The following is a 19377-nucleotide window of genomic DNA, read 5'->3' as shown; positions in this document are numbered from 1 at the left end:
CGCTTTGTGTCCTTGCTTTTTCATTCAGGTAGACCTCCTTTCTATAGCCATGTAATAAACCACAAATGCTAACTGATTAGATACTGAGCTTGTATGCTCTTCGGCAACAGCAATAACTGAGGAGCTTTACAGCTGGCTTTTCCTCCATTTTCCTCCACAAACAATCAGTGCATTATAATTAGTTTGGGTCAGATCAGAGGTTTGTTTCCATGCTTCACCTCTCTTAACAAATTCTACTTCATCACACTTCAGTTCCCAGCGTTTACCCAAGAGTCCTGCTCTCATCCACAGAAGTGAGAGGTCAAATCGGAGGTCTCTTTTCACTGTTCATCAATCAGGACAGGTGATGGAGCATAACAGCTGAAAAGAGTGGCAAAAGCGTAATGCATCCTCAGGGTCCCTCGGTGTTCTTCTGTAACACTGTTTAACAGAGACAGTGTGTACTCTCTCACACTCGCTGCAATGAGTCACCGCTGAACAATCCAGCCCAGCAATATGTTATCTCTCACAATATGATATATCCTCAAACACACACACCTTATGGGCTCTTATTCACAGAATCTTCCTCTTTTCACTCTAATCTCCATAGAAACTGTTATATGAAGATATACTGGATAAGCAGCTAGCACGACTGAATGCTGGCGACAGTTACACTGTAATGCTTAACCATTAGTCGTTAGTTTATGGCTATAAATAAGACACGAGGTAGTTGTTTTGTTTCACACTCACATATCACAGACTCTAAACAGATGAAACATATGTTTTGAAATTGAAGCAGAGAATAAACTTCTCTGTCCAGTTGTCTTGTTTCATCAGCGTTTTTTTTTTTTTTTTTTAAAAACAAGCCATGTTGTTCCTAGGCCGGTCATGATAATTACATTTTCAACTTATCGCACGATATATGGACATGAGCTCGATCATTTTTGCTGACTTCAATATTGTGCATTGTGTTTACATGCATGTTTTTTTACATAAGAATGAATGTCACCAACATTTTAGCCATTTGCGCTGCTTCTGTCCTCTCCTCTGCTGTAGGGCTGTCAGATTCAAATTCGAATTTTGAATATTTGTCGAATTTAAAATAAAAATGCACATTTGAATGCAAAAACTGTGTGCATCTGAATTTGATATGTGTAGCAAGCACTAGCACCGATTTTAATTAAAACATACTGTTGTACATACATGCGAGATATTAACAATGCACTGACAATGTTTTCTGAAGAAGAAAAATCTAGAAAGAATAGTTCTAATGTTTCAGATAATCCAGTCATAGTCAATCATGTTGGGATTGAGCCACTTAATCTGTGTGAGCTGAAGCTGAGAAGTGAATGAACACCGGTAAACTGAAGCGCTTTACCAGCGGGTTAATTAACTCACCCAGGCGCACATACACAGCATACACCTGATATTACAACCTGCTTCTGCACAAAATGACACGAATGCACAAGTGAACTTGAACTTCAGTAATACGCTAGGTAGAATGATAAATCGCGTTGTGAATACGCTCAGACAATGAACAACTACAGTATAAAGAAAATCTTTGTGTCTTTGTGTTATGTCCAGAGACACCCTAAAAGGGGGAGTCCTAAACTGACTTGATGTCAGACATGTTACTTTCTTCTACTTGTTGTTACTTATATCTAACTTATATGTTGTTACTTTGCACTCTTTGTTAATGAAGGCCTAACCACTGAGAAACTGGATTGGCACTATATTTCCTGTTAAGGAATGAATGGCTCTCTATGCTCGTGCGCCAAATATTTGTTTTATTTATTTAGGATATTTAATTTTTGTCTGACATTCCAATTTCAGAGTCTGAATATTCTTCAGAATTAAAAGTTCATTGCTTTTTGAGAGGGTGTATTTGCATTATTATGCTATTATATTATCATAATATCGGTGGCATAAAATGGTCTTAAAATGACAATAATATAGTTTATCACAATTATTTCTGGGGCAACATATCGTCCAACAAAAGTAGTTATCGTGTCAGGCCTAGACGTTACTTCACCAGTTAGACAATTAGACTCAATCGACCCTGAAACCGGAGAGGGGTTTGTGCTAGAGTAATATCTTTGAAAAGTTCACATCTTAGTTTGGAAGACTACCATATCCATACAGAAAGTGTGTTCAAGAGATACTAATACATTTATTAATGTAGAACAAAAGGCTTTGAGTAAATGAGTACAGCAACAGTGTGTAACTGATTCTTGATTTGTTGTCGCTTTAATTCTGCGTTCATTAAAATCTCCTCCTGTAGCTTAATGACAGCTCGAGATATTACATTCAAAAGCTCCTCAAAGGCTTCCTTAACTGAATCTGGTGTTTTAAATTAGGAAATTGTGAATCATTTTAAACTAATCAGCATTATCAGCAAACATTTATTTATTACATTTATTTTCTACTCTGTAGTTCAGTGCAAAAGTTTGCATACCTGTAGGACAAAATGAAGACATTTCATTTATTTTTTTTTTATGGCAATTTTAAAGTGTTGTCACTGTCTCACAGATGTTACTTCTTTGTTCCTTCAATAGAGTATGATGAGATATTAATAGTGAAACAAAAAAACCCAAAATATCAGTTCAGAATTTGATAATAAAATATACTCTATTAACCAACTGCCTCCAACACCATCCATATCCTCTGAACAGCTTTTGGTTTCTCTCAGAAGTAAAATTCGCCTTCATTATTTGTGACTTCTGCCAGATTGCCCATTTATATAACCTACAGTACTTGTTTTATACCCTTCCTTCAGATCAGGTCTGAAATTTGAGAGGAAAAGAAGCATTTAAAATGTTGTTTTGTTAGAGGATATATTCATTTCTTTTTCTTTCAGCTTCTTTTAACTGTATTTTTGACCTGTGGTGTAGTTTAGATTCAGCACTGGTCCCAGATGACCGAGAGTCAGTTTTTTACACTTTACATATCTTCTGATCAAGTCATGACCTGGCTGTGTTTAAATGGATTATAACTATTATGAGATGCATACAGATGGAATACTGGTCAACTGTAAGTGTATACTCGTCCGGATTTCAGGTATTACTTTGTCAAACCTGTGATCTTTGTGCTTGGCAGTTTGTGTGCTTTAGAGGAGGAAAAATTGCCGCTATCGGGACAGAAGGGTCTCAAGTATTGAAAGCCCCAAGCTTGCAGGAGTGAGACTACTGCACTAAGGGAGGCCTGTACTAACAGGAAGATGTGTTTGCAGCCTTCATTGTAACCAATGGGTGGTCAAGATGTGTCATGGAAGAATGACAGGCTAGATAATTGGCTACAGATGATTGGAACCAAGCAGTGCAAAACCTGAAGGCTGTGGAGTTTGAATTCTTTGGCTTGTTATTGTCATTCATCTTATTTGCGCAAGTTGTTGAGAGGAAACTTGAAACGTTATTGTGCTTCATGTCCACTCAGCTGTAGTGTAGTCTTTTGTACTGTATGACATGCTCTCCTTTTAACAAACGTCTGTAGTTATGTGGGTTTAGTAAATGGGTTTAGTATCTAGGCAATTTACCGGCTTCCCAGTGCCACATTGGCAACTTTCCTGTCTGTCCTTGGTCATCAGTAATCAAGCTTGCTGAGGACCTGAACTCTTTGAAAAGAGGTATTGTACTCCATTGAATGTACTCAATGGAAAGAAAGTGCGTAGGAGTGTAGGCATGGAACGAGTATGCAACCTTCAAGAAGCCGGTACTGTGGAGGCCACACACGGCTTAGTCAAACCTTAAAGGGGAACTGCAGCAAAACTTGAGCAGCACTAGTTTCTGTTTCTTCTGTTTCGTTATGCCTCAGGAGTGAGCAAGGTCTGCTAATAATCTAAAAATCTTTGCTTGATTTGAAAACCAGTACACCCATACTCACTGGTAAAGTACAGAGTGATAACTGGTATAGAAGCCTTAAGCGGATAAAAACGGAGTCCTGAGCACCTTGATATCTCTCTGGTCCCTGGTACTCGCTTATTCTGTACGCAAAACTCACTAATGTTAGCCTAGTATTCACAGAGATCTCTTTTCCCATCCTCCATGCATCTTGCTGATGAGGTCCGTCTGCATTAAATCGCACTGAGGACCCTGGATTAGGACCCTGTTAGCTGAAAAACCTCTGAGCTCCTACTTGGTCATGAATGCATTATAAGCTGACTTTTTCTATTTGTGTTTCTATTTCTGAATGATCTGTTTTAAGATGTTTAAGGAGGACATCATGATATTTGAGAAGTTTTTTTTTTTTTTTAATTTTTTTGCAAGATTTTTTGATCAAACTGTAAAAAGATTTTTTTTTTTTTTTTTTTTTTTACAAAAGCAAAACAAGCCATAGATTACTTTGAGCAGTTTTCTGAACTCCAGCAGTTGATGTTGCATGAAGGCTCTAATGCTGAATGCACGCTACCCGAGCACATCAATGTGTTAATTTTGGGAATTATCATCTATATCTTCACTTCTCTTTGCGGAACAGACAGTCTTTGCTGCCTGGATCTCCCCAACCAATCCTTTCTGCACATTTTCTCTTATTTCTCTCTCTTTTTTTTTTGTTTCCTCAAAAAAGCACATATTGACGTGATGGACAGGTCTTGCATTTATTTCATGAGAAAGTGTGGTTTTAGGAATCAGGCACATTTCTACTGGGATCTCTCCAGTGAAATTTCGTGTTTGGGTCTGTGGTTACTTGTATAGTTTGTGTACCACAAAATAAGGCATAAGGTGTATGTACAGTATATAAGAAAATCCAGAGTTCCCAGTTGTCATGAATTCAGCATTTCTGTGCAAGCCTGTCGACTGCAGTCAGATTCTGACAGAGCAACACTTTTATTTCTTGGGCAGAAGTTTGGAAACTTGCAGCTACACCTAAACATTAATCACATTTGGGGCCTCAGCCTGACGTCATGCTCACCGACACATATAAAGTGTCAGGAATGCATCCAAAAGCTGAGCCCACATGCCTTGCGCTTCATTGCAATGCTTATGTTGAGCCTAAAGATAATGAAATTTCTCAAAATCAAAGCACTGTGTGTGATTGTCATGCAGTAACTTCCAAGGTAGAAAACACATACCTTTAGCATTAGCTAACTCCGGGCTCCTCCTCTTTATTCTTATCCATTCAATGAGTGTTCAACTGGTGAGAATATATTTTGTGCCAGTGGTTCGTAGCCATGTACATATATTCTGGATTGCTATATCTCATCCTGATGTGCTGTAGTGAGAATCCTGGAATCCTTCAGTCAGGCCATATTACCTCATCACAGACCCCCCGGTTTGATTTAACACTGGTATTCACTCTAACAAACGGGTAGGAGGAGCAGGGCAGCTCCTGACCTAGACCTGTGTGAAGGATCCTTGTGGAATCTCTGAGGGCTCATTAACAATTAGCGGGGGGAAAGCTGTATTGACTGAGAAGGGAAAACACACGTGGCTAGGTTGTGCTTAGGAACAAAAGAGTCCTGTGTTTTAATGAGGGCTTCACATGGGAGCACTTTCAGAGCTCTAACATTCTCCAAAAAAAAAAGCTCTAGATAGAAAAATTCAAGGATTTCCCAGCATGCCTGTCAAGGGGCAACATTTCCTGGTATTGAGCGGAACTAGAGTTTGTACTCTCAAGTCTTCTGTTAAAATTAAATTCAGGGTATGGAGGAGTGCTCAAACAGTGTGCCTTATTTATTAAGCTGGATACAAACAACGTTACTGTAAATTGAGAAGGTTTTGAACCAGGAATGAATTGGAAACAGTCATTCTATTACAGCAATCTTAACTGCAGATGCATGTAAACTTAACAGTGATTGATTATTTTTTCATTGCATTGTCTAACATTAAATCAAATGCAAAAGGAAGATCAACTGGTGCTGCATGTAAATATAGTATTCACGATTGTAATGGCACTATGGAAGGGTTTGTCTTGTTACTATAATGCTAGGTGGCGTGTGCGCTAGCTGAGGCTGTAACAACTGAGCAATGTTCCACCGGTCACAAGGATTGACGGGAAAGGAGATTAGACTGGGCATCTGTCCAGCACCTTATCTAATCTTTGTGATGTACAGTGTGGACTACAACAGTTAGGATTGTTGTTTTAACTACTGCTGTGGGCCGTGGGAATGGACTTGTTTTAACGCGAATTAGTAATCTTCTGTGTACCTTTTTATTTATTAGGATATATCTTGAATGATTCTCAAAAGGAATGCTTGTTATAAGTCTCATATTTTTCACTATTTTAGTCCATTGTGAAACAAAATAAGAGATTTTGATTCTCTTTATTTAAAAAAATTTAAAAAAGAAGTTTTTTATTGCCTTTATAGCCTTGATTGATCAGATTGCTTTCAGACTTCTTAAACATAGGAATGCGAACATGACTGGCTCTCAGTTATTGTACAGTGACTGACTTTGCTTTTTAAGAAAAACTTTTCCAAAAGCTCATTAGTGTAAGGGATTTGGATTGTGCATTTAATTGCTCTTTTTTTAAAACTTATTTCAGCATTTCGTGTGCCCGTTTCCACTCCCGTGCTTATGAATAGATAAGATGTGCCCTGATAATTTTTTCCCCAATATGAACGCAAACAGCCTGAACATGTACAATATGTGACCTCAGTATGGAAGATAAACTCAGGCACTTCATTGCTTACTGGCCACATGCAAAGTGCCAGAGGGTGAAGGGGGAAAGAGAGATATTACTTTACTGCCCATTGACCATGGCATGCCAGGGGCTCTTGTACAGCTTGTGTCCTGCCTGACCTGGCACGCTGTGCCTTTTCCACTGTCTGATCTTAATTATCTGCTTTTCTTCAGGCTGGATGCAGACTAGCACACTTACCGTCATCTAATCTGGGCTGTGGAGACAATATGGTCCCGCTATTAAAATGTGTACTCAGCATGAACTCGCTTCGCTTCCCAGCCCGCCTGCCCTCCCCCTTGAACAATCTTATTTTTGCATCAAATTGCTGAGGATGAGGCGCGAGGGTAATGAGGTTTCTTCCTTAAAGACATTAAAAGCCAGGGAACATGGCTCATTGAAAAGCGCAAGGCACAATGTCACCTCTTGCTGGGATTTTGCTGCAAGTTGCTAAATGTCCATCTGTGTGGGTGATGAGTATAATGAGAGAGCATTATGGCGTCTGCTAGCTTTATGAGCTTCTCCCCCTCCATTCTCTAACCTAGCGTGTCATTGAAAGAGAATGCGTGGCATTGGCAGACGCTGACTGCCTCTGGAACAAAGTGATCAGATGTGACACAGTTCCCTACAAAGGGAAGTGAAATTGGGACCTTTTCATTTTGGGCTCTGACAGCAGGCAATGGCAAAAGTCTCGTAGTTTATATATGTAAGATTTTATTAAATCAGGTGACACTTCGATGTACAATTATGTCTGCCTTATGAGGAGGCGGATATATCTACAGATACAGGTAAAGAAGATTTCAATAAGCATAAAAACGTAAATACTTACTACCATATCTTAAAATTAGGAAGACACTCATCCCATTTTTGATACGATATCGATATTAGAGTTTTAATATTATATATGAGCCAGTGATCCGATACCAACATCCTAGTAATGGAGCAACTTGCTGCAAAATTATGCTGCCAAGTTAGTGGGAAAAATATACGTAGAAAAAATTGTCCAGTGCAGTAATCTGTATTTTGTCTGTCAACACACAAGTTCACAATGTAATATGTGTTAAATTTGATCCAGTGATGATCCAGTGTGTTTCAGGATTATATCATTGTTTATATAGTCAAGAAAGTAAAATTGTCCATTCTTTTCTTGGTGAGAGGGATGGCATTTTTCTCTCTTTCTCCAGTGTGAATCAGAATGTCACTAGCCAATCATGAGCATCGGTGAGCTCAAGTATGTGGAAGAGGGTTGATAGCACTTTCCTCTGAGTGTGTTATACTGCCCTGTGATGCAGCATGTGCAGCAGATTGAAAACATGTGAAAGTTGGCTTAATGTATCTCGTAGGAAGCGTGTGTTTGCCTTTGTATTTGTAATGTAATAACATAGTACATACACTATAGGGCCAAAAGTTTGTGGACACCTGATCATCACACCCATATGTGGATCTTCCCCAAAATTGGAAGCACACAACTTTACAGAATGACTTTGTATGCTGTAGCATTAAAGTTTCACTTCACTGGATCTAAGGGGCCCAAACGTTCCAGCATGACCATGCCCCTGTGCACAAAGCGAGCTCCACGAGGACATGGTTTGCCAAGATTGGTGTGGAAGAACTTGAGTGGCCTGCACAGAGCCCTAACCTGTGAGATTTGGTGTTCTTTCTTGTCATTCATGCTCATTAATCCGCCTAGTGAACATCATTCTACACTCCATCAGATTGTGTCTAAGCTAGTGTGAGAGTCTCAGCTGATGTGTGTAGTGCAGCAAGGCACGTGCTTCCCTGGGGGTCTTCAGTCTTATCCGCGAAGGGCTGGTGAGCTTCAGCCGAATCAGAGTCACATAACAGTTGATTGAAAACCAAGACTAACTGATTAAACACAAGGAATCGGGTGTGACGACTGTGTGGCTGGAATGAAAACCTGCACACACCGGACCTTCCAGATTAAAGACTCCTGCACAGGAGAGCTTCTATCCTGTACATTTCTTCAACATTCTCGTAATGCGGTAATCAGAGTCTGCTTAATGTGTCTTTGTACATCACTAAATGCAGTGATTTGTATTTATGAGGATGATAACATATGAAGATGAACGAATAACGAGCAGAAATTGGCAATCTTTGAAAAGCAATTAGACATGATGGATGAATTGGAGTGTCTTCTCAGGATATTGCCAATACAAATGTCATGTGTGCCTTTCTGCTTTTACAGACATTTTCTAGAGTATTGTAAATATTCCTTCTCAGCAGAATGATTTGTATCTCAACCCCTTGAGCCTGATTTCATCCTATACCATCAGTCCTGCAAACACATGCACAAACTCATAATTTTGAGTCGAATGATAGAAGACTGATATTGTTGAAGCCAGCAGCTGTATTGTTTCGTTTGCTTTCAAACCCAATCCACCAGGAACCATGGGAGGTGCTGCCAAGTGCTTTTATTCTTCTGATCTGGAGTCAGATTATCTTCTCTTTCTAAAGCATGGGCTTCTTTTATCTCTATAGTAGATGTTTGGATTGGTGACGCATGCAGCGCTGGTGTGGATCATACTTGTGTTTATAATGAGGTGCTTATAAGAATTTCTCTGCTACAGTTTTGTGTGTGTGTGTGTGTGTGGGAGTGACACTGGCGTTGAAAGAATTTAAAAATGTGGTTAGAATATTGTGAAATTGCAGTCATTGTATTGATTTTGAAAAAAGATCCTTGGAAATATTCAAAGTGAAGTGAACAGAAGCTGCTTTTCTTTCATGTGAAAGTTTCTAGAGGATGTTGATAAAGCAAGACCACACGATGAGCATGTTCATCTCCTGCAGGATAAAACCCACACTTTAGGGTAAATTGCTTTCTTCAAACCAGATGCTTTTATTTTGCAACAGCACAATTTGCAAAAAAAACCACACACATTTTATAAGCTGTACATTTTCTAAGCATTATGTTATGACACTTAGATGGATTATATTTTCAGAGGCGACAGTGGGTTCAAACACCAGGGGCTTATCTAATCTTACAAGAAAAACTTTATCTAGCTTGTCAATTAACACACACACACACACACACACACACGCGCACACACACACACGCGCACACACACTCACAGTGAGTGCTCTTCTTACCACAGCTGGAATATTCTTCTGCAACACCACACAATTCGATCCATCTGACTGCTCTGCTTCACCATTAGCAGATGATTACTTAACATATCTAATGACCTCTAATAACCCAAACAAGCTCTATGTTCTAGAAATTTCTAAAACATTTTAGCAATGACAATCATCTTGTTTTGCTGCATAAGTATAAACATAAATTATTACCACTGTGAATTACATTTAGACCCATAAACCAAAAATGTGCTTGTGACCCTGCCTCATTAACTACAGATATCTTTCACTGGTTAAGTAAGGAATAAAATACAATGGGTGTGCATTTACAGGAAAGTAATCAATGACTGGTTCATTATTTTCCAAAAGCAGGATGTCCTAATAATTGCTTTGCAGCAGATGCTATTGTCAGAGTTGCTGTTAGAGAAAATTAATCAACAACTTCTGACCCATCCGATTTGAGAATTCATTACATTGTGCTATAAGGTCGGTTATTACACTTGTTTTTTCTTTTTTTGCTTTTAAACACGGATGATAAGGTACGAGTGCACTTAGTTGTTACGTTACCCTGAATTCACACTGGACATGTTGCATAAGTGTCATGGCTGAATTGTAGGATCTGTGCGTAGTGACTCTGCATTTAATCCACACCGCACACCTTCCGACACAACAGTGCACTTCATCTTCATCAATTAAAACTAATGTCTAAGTGTATGAGTGTTAATGAAACATGGGGGACGGGGACAGCTGAAGTTGTGTGTGATTATGACACAGCTAAATAAAAATGCAGCGTCAGAGTTCGAATCCCAACAATAGCACAGCCATCTGTGGCTAGGAGTCAAGAGAGCTGCGCTGTCTCGGTGAAAGAGATGGCATACTCTCTCTCCCCTGTCAATCAGCGTGACACTGTCCAATCGCGGGCGTCTGTGGGCTCATGTTCGCGGAAGAGGGTAGACTGAAGGGTTGATGGGTAGATGAAAACTTGTTAAAACGGAAGAGTAGCTGCTGTCTGGTGTGAAGTGGCCTTTAACTGAAAACCTCCTGATATGTCCACAGTGACTTGTGTAAATCTCAAATATAGATGGAATTAAAATTAAAAATGCGGTGGCATCCCCTCACATCCATCCTCAAATCAAAGCCTATGATTGTTGTAAAATAGATTACAAACCAGCAAGCTTAGCCATTTTTGTAGTATGCTTTAACCAGAACCGTTCACAAATATGTGTTTGGAGTTGGAGAAAACCTTGCCTGGGCTCTGCTTTTTGATCAGCCTATAGATGTGTAGATGTAACTGGTACAGTGCCAGTGAGAGTGGTGTGTTTCTGTGCCTTGCCTCTAGCACTCTGTCACAGCACTGAATCAATATCCTGTTTCACGACCTCCCTCCTGTTTACACAGCCTTGCTAGCCATGTGCTACTCCACCAGCAGGAAGTCATGGGTGTTATGCCACCACACACACACAACTTTTGTTTTAAATGTCTTTCTTTCATTCACAAAGACATGCACATCACATCCACCCATGTTCAGTTTCGTGTAAACACACGTGCCCTCTTAAACAGGCTGTGTGCAGGGCTGCTGGTTGAGGTGAAGAACCTTCTCTTATTGTTCTTGAGCTTTAAGGCCAGAACAGCACAAAGATTAGTGCTGCACACACAAATACACACACACACACATGCAGTTTTTAAATGAAGTTTTCACTTTTGGGAGTAACCTGAATTTAAAATTTTCCAGACCACACACACACTCATTCTCTCTCTCTCTCTGTGTGTGTGTGTGTTTGTGTGTGTGCGTGTGTGTGTGTGTGTGGGTGTATGTATATATATATATATATATATATATATATATATATATATATATATATATATATATATATATATATATATATATATATATATATATATATATATATATATACACATAGAGAGAGAGAGAGAGTAAAAAAATGTCAGTTTCACTATTAGAAGGGTTTTTCCAGACTTCCACACACACGTATCGGTTACCAGACTGTGTTGTATCGCACTGTCCAGTGTTGCCCTCGAGGGAATTTCTTCAACACTCCTATAGAATAATAAAGCTGACAGAAGTAACAGTTAGTTGTAATGCAGAGGGGTCAGATATCACTGAGTTGAATGAATTGGAATCCAGAGAGCGTGGAGTTCCCATCCTGGGTACAAGACACTGCTGAATGGGAGAAATTAAACCCAGCTTGTCTGACAGTCTAAGCCTGGCTTTGTTTTCGCTCCACAAAACAGAGTGTGCTGTTTATATTCTTTAATGATTAATAGTCCTCTTGTTTGCAGTACAAACCAATAAGAGCATATGTCATTCACCGATAATGTAGTGGTGATGCTGATAAGTAGCAAAAGCTGTTGTGATTGATTGCTAATAATCACTTGTCCCGGGTGCTCCATGTAGTGTTGTCCTGCAGTTTTGCTTCCATTACAGATGTCCTTTAGCTCTGTGCTCTGTGCTTGCCCTTTGGGGAGCAGGGGGGAACGTCATTCTTTTAGGGGGGAAATCGAAAATGAACGTGTAATGCATAATTGATGGATTTAATCCCAGCACTGAGGGAAGACCATTGATGTGAAAGCATTTGTCAAGCTGCGAGACTGTAGGGTTCCTAACTAATACAAATAAAGACAGAAGACCTCATCTCTCTCTCGGACTCACTGACGTGAACCTCGATGGATAGGCTTCAAATAGTATAACTGTCATGAGTTACTGCGGTTTTATATACAGATAACACCGTCAAGTTTAAACAGCTTATTTATTTCATGCATCATTGCACGCATGTATTTAAAGCACATTTTGTGAAACACAGTGATTTCATATTAATGACTTGATTAAAAGAAGAAACACACCACTCTCACTGGCACGGTACCATTTAAATCTGCACATCTAGAGGCTAATCAAAAAGCAGAGCCCAGGCAAGGTTTTCTCCAACTCCAAACACATATTTGTGAACAGTTCTAGTTAAAGCATACTACAAATATGGCCAAAAGAAGTCCATAAATTAAGACAACTAAGGCCAGCTATTCAATTAGGACAACAAACGGAGCCGTATAAAAGGAGGAAGTGTTGGTTTGTGCCTGTGGTAGCCAAAGCGCTGCAGTGGCTGAGCTGCATTACTGGAAGATTTAGCACACGCCACGCCTGGGAGGTGCTCTTTTACATGTTTAACTTTACTAAAAGTTGGATAAATGATGCCCATTGTGACCTTATTTCCCAAAATTATGTCTCGTTCATTCCAGATAACCACCCTGATTAATCACAAGGACAAGCTAAAGAAGACAGAGAGGACGTCGCGGGCCATCCAGAGGGTCGGCCAGGCGGTCAGCGGCGCCGTGAGCCGCTTTGTGGCTGTCGGAGAGGCCATTGCATTGGAGAATGAGGAATTAAAGGAAGAAATGGGTCACGCTTGCTTTGAGGCCAGGCGAGCAGGTTGGTCCATAGTTAACCACACTATGCGTTTCACAACTTCACAAACCCTTTAATTTATGCACTTAGCGTAAAGTGGAGCAATGTGCAGCTCAGCTCCCTGAGACACACAGAAGAGGCCATTAAGAGAAGTGGTTTGAATATTCATTGGTTTTCATGCCCTTGTTTGTATGTAATTGCGTCTGCCTAAGCAAGAGAGAGTGGCACAGCTTTTCTTTCTCCTATTGTGCGAGGTGAGCTCTCTAACCTTCTCTCTCACCCTGAAGAGCAGCTCTAAAAATATAACCCCAAATGCTTCACATCTCCATGTCTCATTCCAGGATTCCTCTCAGAATAACACATGCAGCAGGGCTTCTTTGCACTGTTGCAAGCGCTTTCTTGATAACTTGCTTTGTAAAAAGTTTGTGCCTAAGGGCTTTATGGTCAAGTCCAGAATTATTGGCGCCCATGGAGCCACAATGAATAACATGCAGCACGTAGTATTTTGAGCTTAAACATACTGTAGATAGCAGTGGTTCTGAACGCCAAGGGGTCAAATCACAACATGCTATTATCACAGTTATTGTATTTATTATTGAGTTCTTATAGTAATTAGTCTGTATGACTGGTCCCTTGAAATGACTATTTTTAATCCAAACCTCAACAAGTCAAAATTAGTTAGCCTATAAATAATGTCAGCTTGGAGCTAATGTGGTCTGTGGGTGGAAAATTCAGGAAGCGGAAACGCTATGGCTCTAATGTTCATGAAATTAATCCGTATTGAGTGGGTCAGTGGAATTTATTTAAAAGTTAAAGCGATCCTTTGTTACAAAAAGTTTGGGAAACCTTAGTATGTAGGAATGCTGTATAGTTTGTATATTTTAACACTACATTTTTTTGAAGCATAAATAGTTTTGCAAAGTAAGCTCTGCAAAACATTGATTAAACTGAAACACTGAAAAATTATTAGTGATCCCACAATTAATATTTGATGACGCCTTGCTTGGAAAGAATAACAGCACTTAACTGCTTGCTCTTCCAGGAGGCACTGTGTTCATGCAGCCTCTTCCTGACTTAAAAATAAATTTAACTTCTTTATAAAAAGTATAAATTTGCCATTATACATGCCTTTATGTTTCATATATATATATATATATATATATATATATATATATATATATATATATATATATATATATATATATATATACATACATACATACATACATATGTATATATATATATATATATATATATACATACATACATACATATGTATATATAATATATGAGAAACAGGAAATAGCCTAGTCAAAGGCAACAATGGTTTCTGGAGACTATGAGCAATTTCAAAAATCCCTTTTTTTTTTTTCCCCTCTTTTTTCCCCACCCCCAATTTATTTTAAGTGTCCTACTGTGGTGCTGATAACTTTGCCATGTATGTTTCTGAGAGAAAACAGTTTTAGATGTTTGTAACGTTTATTTTATACATTTTTGCTAATTCTCATGGAGAGTGCCAAAATTTCTGGAGTTGACTATACAGAGCTCCACACAGAGCTCCTGTATAGAGCTCCTTTTTTTTTGGCAAATAGGCCACTAAAGAAAGTAGAAAATTAGCTAGCCCTTTAAAAAGTAAACCAGCACCGAAAAGTTTTATTTTTATTTTTTTTCCAAACACCGTAAGAAGTTACACTCCAGTTTTTTCATGTTCCTCTGTCAGGCTGCTTTCAGTTGATTGTAGTCCACAGAATGATGCTGGCCTACAGTAAATACACAGCGCGCTCAGCCGCTCCCGTACCTCCCAGTGAGAGAGACCTGCACAGCACTGGGATTAGCGTGGCTTTAGGGTTAGCAGCTCATTCCCCACAGCGCTGAGACACGCAGTCATGCGTCTAATCCTGCTGCTCATTCTCCTGGCTACTCACACGGAATGAGCAAAAGTGTCACACTAAATCCTGTGGTGCACATGGGAAAACTCTGTGAAGTTCCTCTCTAGGGGAAAAAAATTGGAAAGTAGAGGTGTTGAAGAGGATAAAAGCTCAGTGACGAGGCTGTGCTTTCAAAAGGGGAAAGTAGAAACGGAAAGAAGGGGAAAAATTGGACTGGATAAAATCGATGAGGTTGTGCATTTAGAAGGTCAGAAATAGTGCTTTGCATATGTATTCACCCCCTGCACATTTTGTAGCATTACAATGTGCCATATTTTTCTGTTTTCAAATAACAGATTCAAGGCTGCTTTTTGAGATGTTTAAACTTTAGGATTTTTTTTTTTTTTTTTTTTTTTAAACCAAGCCCTGATTTATAATTATCCAGGACTTATTTTGATAGCTCCTTGGTCTTCATAATGCTATTTGTGTAGGTATGTTCTCGAACAAGCTCTGCAGTGTATTTATATTGCGATTAACAGTACAAAATATGGAAAAGTTTGAGGGGGTGAATACTTGCGCAAGGCACGGTATTCAAAAATGAAAACTATTCTATACACTCCCAAGTGAAAGCTTAAGGTGCATTGGACGGAATTTTGGAGATCTGCTTTGCTAGACTGTTATATTTTTAGTCCTAAAGGGACCCTGTGCTTAGAAGAAGTGAACTTTCTTCTAGTTTTTCGGTCTTGAAAGTCCGTGCAGTGTTGATTCTGGACTTCCTGAAAACACTGATGCTAGTGTTTAATGAATGCTGCACTGGGTCCTCAGGGCTCGGTGTAAACAAACAGCTAGTTCCCAGCTCTGGGTGCAAACGCTCCCAAAATAGTGGACAATTGTATCAATGCAGTGAGCTGCAGGCGACTTTAAAGAGCATGAGCACTGAGGTCCTGTTCCTTCACCCTCTAGAGCTTCTCTCCGAACACACTGCCTCGGGCTCTGTCTCTTTACAGCAGCGCTACTCAGTTACAGGCGCTCCAGCCGTTCACACAAGCGCCCGAGGCTCTTCTTTTCTCCTGCACGGGGTATTCTGTCTTAAGCCTTTACAAAGGCTTCTCTTTAGAGTTCTAGCAAAAGACAGAGGTAGAAAATCCCCATCTTAAGCAGAAATGTATCAATATGGCCGAGAAGAACGGAGTGTTCCTAGCGCAGGAATTAGACGGATTAATACGAGTAAGAGAGCACATGCTGGCAGGCTGATTTGGCCCATATCGCAGGATCATTTTGCACGGGCGGACTGAATGCTGGATTTCTGGCTGCGAACCAGCTGCCGGATGCAATCAGAGCTTTAGTGTGATGTGTCTTTTGGAGAACAAACTAGAACAAAACTACAGAAATTATGCAGAAATTATGCTTTCACCCCAAACAGATGTCTCTATTTTTCAGTCTCATTCACTCTTGGCCACAGCTTTCAGCCTCTCTGTTTCTGTGTGAGATTTTTTTTTTGATCCTTGTATTTCTCAGCATATTTTTTGGGAATACCAGCTCTCTTTTGTGGCATGGATCATATCAGCCTTATGGTGCCCCGTATGCCATGGGGTGCCAGGCTAAAATATGGCAGCTGCCTCATCCTGCATATCTGGCCAGGGTCATGCCTTCTGGGTACTGCTGCGCGCTGCTTACACACAATAGTGAGAACCTGTGCAGGAGAACAATGAGAACAGTTGTGTGTTATTAGCTCTCAGCCTGCTTAAAGGTGCGGTCAGCTTTTCTTAGGTAAGATTTGCCCAATTTCTCCTTCTCTGGAGAAATTGGTCTTTGTGGTGTCCCATGTTCTGTAAACTAGAGAAAAAAAAACTAAAATGACAGAAAACAACAGATAGTGTGTTTGTAAATGCACTGTGTGATAGAATGTTGTGTGTGTATTTTAAATCTGTTTTTAAGACTTGTTGTGTTTGTGCCTATGTTGTATCTTGTGCCATGCAACATTCGTGAGTCTCCACCTTCATTTAGGGGCCCTCATTGTAACATACTATATATTAGATACATTAATATTGTATATTAGACGATGTGGTTGTGTGTGTGTTGTAGGCACAGCTATAGCGCAGCTGACAGATGTGTGTAGCATTGAACCGAGCGAGACCGATGGCCGTAGCACTGTGTTCAGTGACAGGATGGGCATGGTGAAAGCAGCTCGCATGCTCCTCTCCTCCGTCACCAAAGTGCTGGTGCTCGCAGATCGCATCGTCATCAAACAGATCATCAGTTCCCGCAACAAAGTAAGTACATGCTATTACCTCTCTCTCTCACTCACACACACACACACACACACACATACACACACCCTTTCATCTTCTGTCTGAGGAATATACACTGAGTTCTTCAAATCACTCATTATGGTGAACCCTGTAACTCGGGAGTATCTCACACACACAAACACACACATACACACACAAACCCCTTACTTCACTTTCAGATCCTATCATTGACTTTCAGTCATGCTTCTGGAGATAATTGAAGAGAAGCAGCACACCTCCCATGGCAGGAGAGCAGGACCTGCTTTTATTGTTAAGAAGAGAGTGCGTGTGTGTGCATGTGTGCATGCTCTGAGCCAGGGCTAATCACGTTCAGTTAGAGTTGTTTGGACAGGCAGGAGGCAGAGCAGCTCTCTATTAGAGAGGAACCCAATTGAATTTGTCCCTGTCCAGGTCTGATAACACCCACTGCTAGCACGGAGCTTCAAATAGCAGCCACTTTATCTTTTTCTTCCAGTCCAGGCTTCTTGCACTGCTTCCACTCACTATATCAGTCCATTCAAAGCTCTGAAACTTCCTTATTTTTTTTTCCCCTAAAGTTTGCCTGTGCTTTTGGTATAGCAGCATTTGAATTTACTTACCTGCAGCTTATTCTGACACACACTTACAGTTTTAAGGAATCTGTGATGGTGTCCTCCTATCATAGTAATATATGTTAGTGTCAGAGCCAGTTAGATTTAATTGATGTCTCATGCAGCTATGGCATGGATTCTCAAACTAGGGGTTGTGACCCCATGTGGGGTTGCTTGATTTACAAATGGGGTCATGAGAGAAACTCATAATCTCCATTTTTTTTCTTTTTTTTTAAACTTACAAATTAATATTAGAATTATCAAAGATGGATTTTGTGTTCTAATACTTTGAAGTGGTACAGGGAGTCACATTCTGACAAGCCATGTTTATATGAATATGTGCTATTTTAGTCCTTTTCACTATCCTGACATGCTGCACTAGTGCAGTTCAGCAACAGAAAATGGACACATTACCACCACTACACAACCTGGTGTTGTGTCTCAAATCGCATATTTATGTTCTATTCTTGACTGTTATTGAGTACTAACACTAACCGGATTTTCTATTACAGTCAACCTCTCATGTTGCCTTCCAACCTACCAGATGGTCTGTTTTGCATACCAATCTTCTGAATTTCCAAGATTAGTAAATCCTTTTGAATGTAAGGTCAGAATTTTCAATTTGAGACGCAGCTCATGAGAACAATTATGATGACAGGAGAAAGATTTAAGAGAAACGAAGCTTGTCAATGTGTTTCTCGCCAAACATTTTACGGTTCGACTTGGAAACCTGACGGACAGGGATGTTTTGACTCTGACGCGCCATCTAGTGGATGTTGCTTTTAAATATTCCGGATGTACTTAAGATACACGTTGAGTGTATGAACAGTACTCCAACTAGACTGGTAAGTCAGTGTAAGGAATACTCCTTTGGTTTTTTTAAGTCACTTATCTTACACACAGGTATGTTACTGACATACAAAAGTTCAAATGTTACAGTCCTATATGTCATATTATAAATCTGAAATTTAAAAAAAATGTAGGGTGGTCCAGGCTTGGGGTTGCAGAAAATTCATAGGGTCCATTTGGGGTCATTTGTCCAAAATGTTTGGGAACCTCTGAGATATGGTATAATTTCCATCTTGGGTGAGGATATGTGCTTGAAACAAACTTAAATATGTGGTTGTAATGACCAGGCCCATTGTGTGTATTGCCCTGGCCTGGGGCCATTTAAAAAGGACCTCCAAGGCAACACACAAGCACAGCTCGCAGAATGTAAACACCTGTAATGCATAATCGAACTAGAACTCATTTTAATGCAATATTCAACATTGCCATACACTCTGACAAGCCATGTATAAATGAATATGTGCTATTTAAGTCCTTTTCACTATCCTGACATGCTGCACTAGTGCAGTTCAGCAACAGAAAATGGACACATTTCCCTGTCCATCTCCCACCGCTACACAAACTAGTGTTCAACATTGCCATACACTCTGACAAGCCATGTATAAATGAATACGTTGAATACAGTGACTATTCAACATTGCCATACACTCCCTTGATGTAACCAGTGCTTCTTATTT

The 19377-nt window shown here is 39.8% G+C and overlaps 1 protein-coding gene across 3 annotated transcripts in view; it reads left to right on the top strand.

The window, feature by feature from the left end:
* ctnnal1 (catenin (cadherin-associated protein), alpha-like 1) overlaps positions 1-19377 on the top strand; it is a 57973-nt gene that overhangs the window by 14693 nt on the left and 23903 nt on the right. For all 3 annotated transcript variants that reach the window (XM_026930001.3, XM_026930000.3, XM_026929999.3), the window contains exons 2-3: positions 12937-13126; positions 17056-17243. In XM_026930001.3, coding sequence (XP_026785802.1) covers positions 12937-13126; positions 17056-17243 — 378 coding nt within the window. The remainder of the gene's footprint in view (positions 1-12936; positions 13127-17055; positions 17244-19377) is intronic.

The sequence above is a fragment of the Pangasianodon hypophthalmus genome, chromosome 23 (assembly GCF_027358585.1).
Source record: "Pangasianodon hypophthalmus isolate fPanHyp1 chromosome 23, fPanHyp1.pri, whole genome shotgun sequence".
NCBI classification, from domain to species: Eukaryota; Metazoa; Chordata; class Actinopteri; order Siluriformes; family Pangasiidae; genus Pangasianodon; species Pangasianodon hypophthalmus.
Note: the sequence above shows the minus strand (reverse complement) of the source record. Positions and strands in the feature narration are given on the sequence as shown.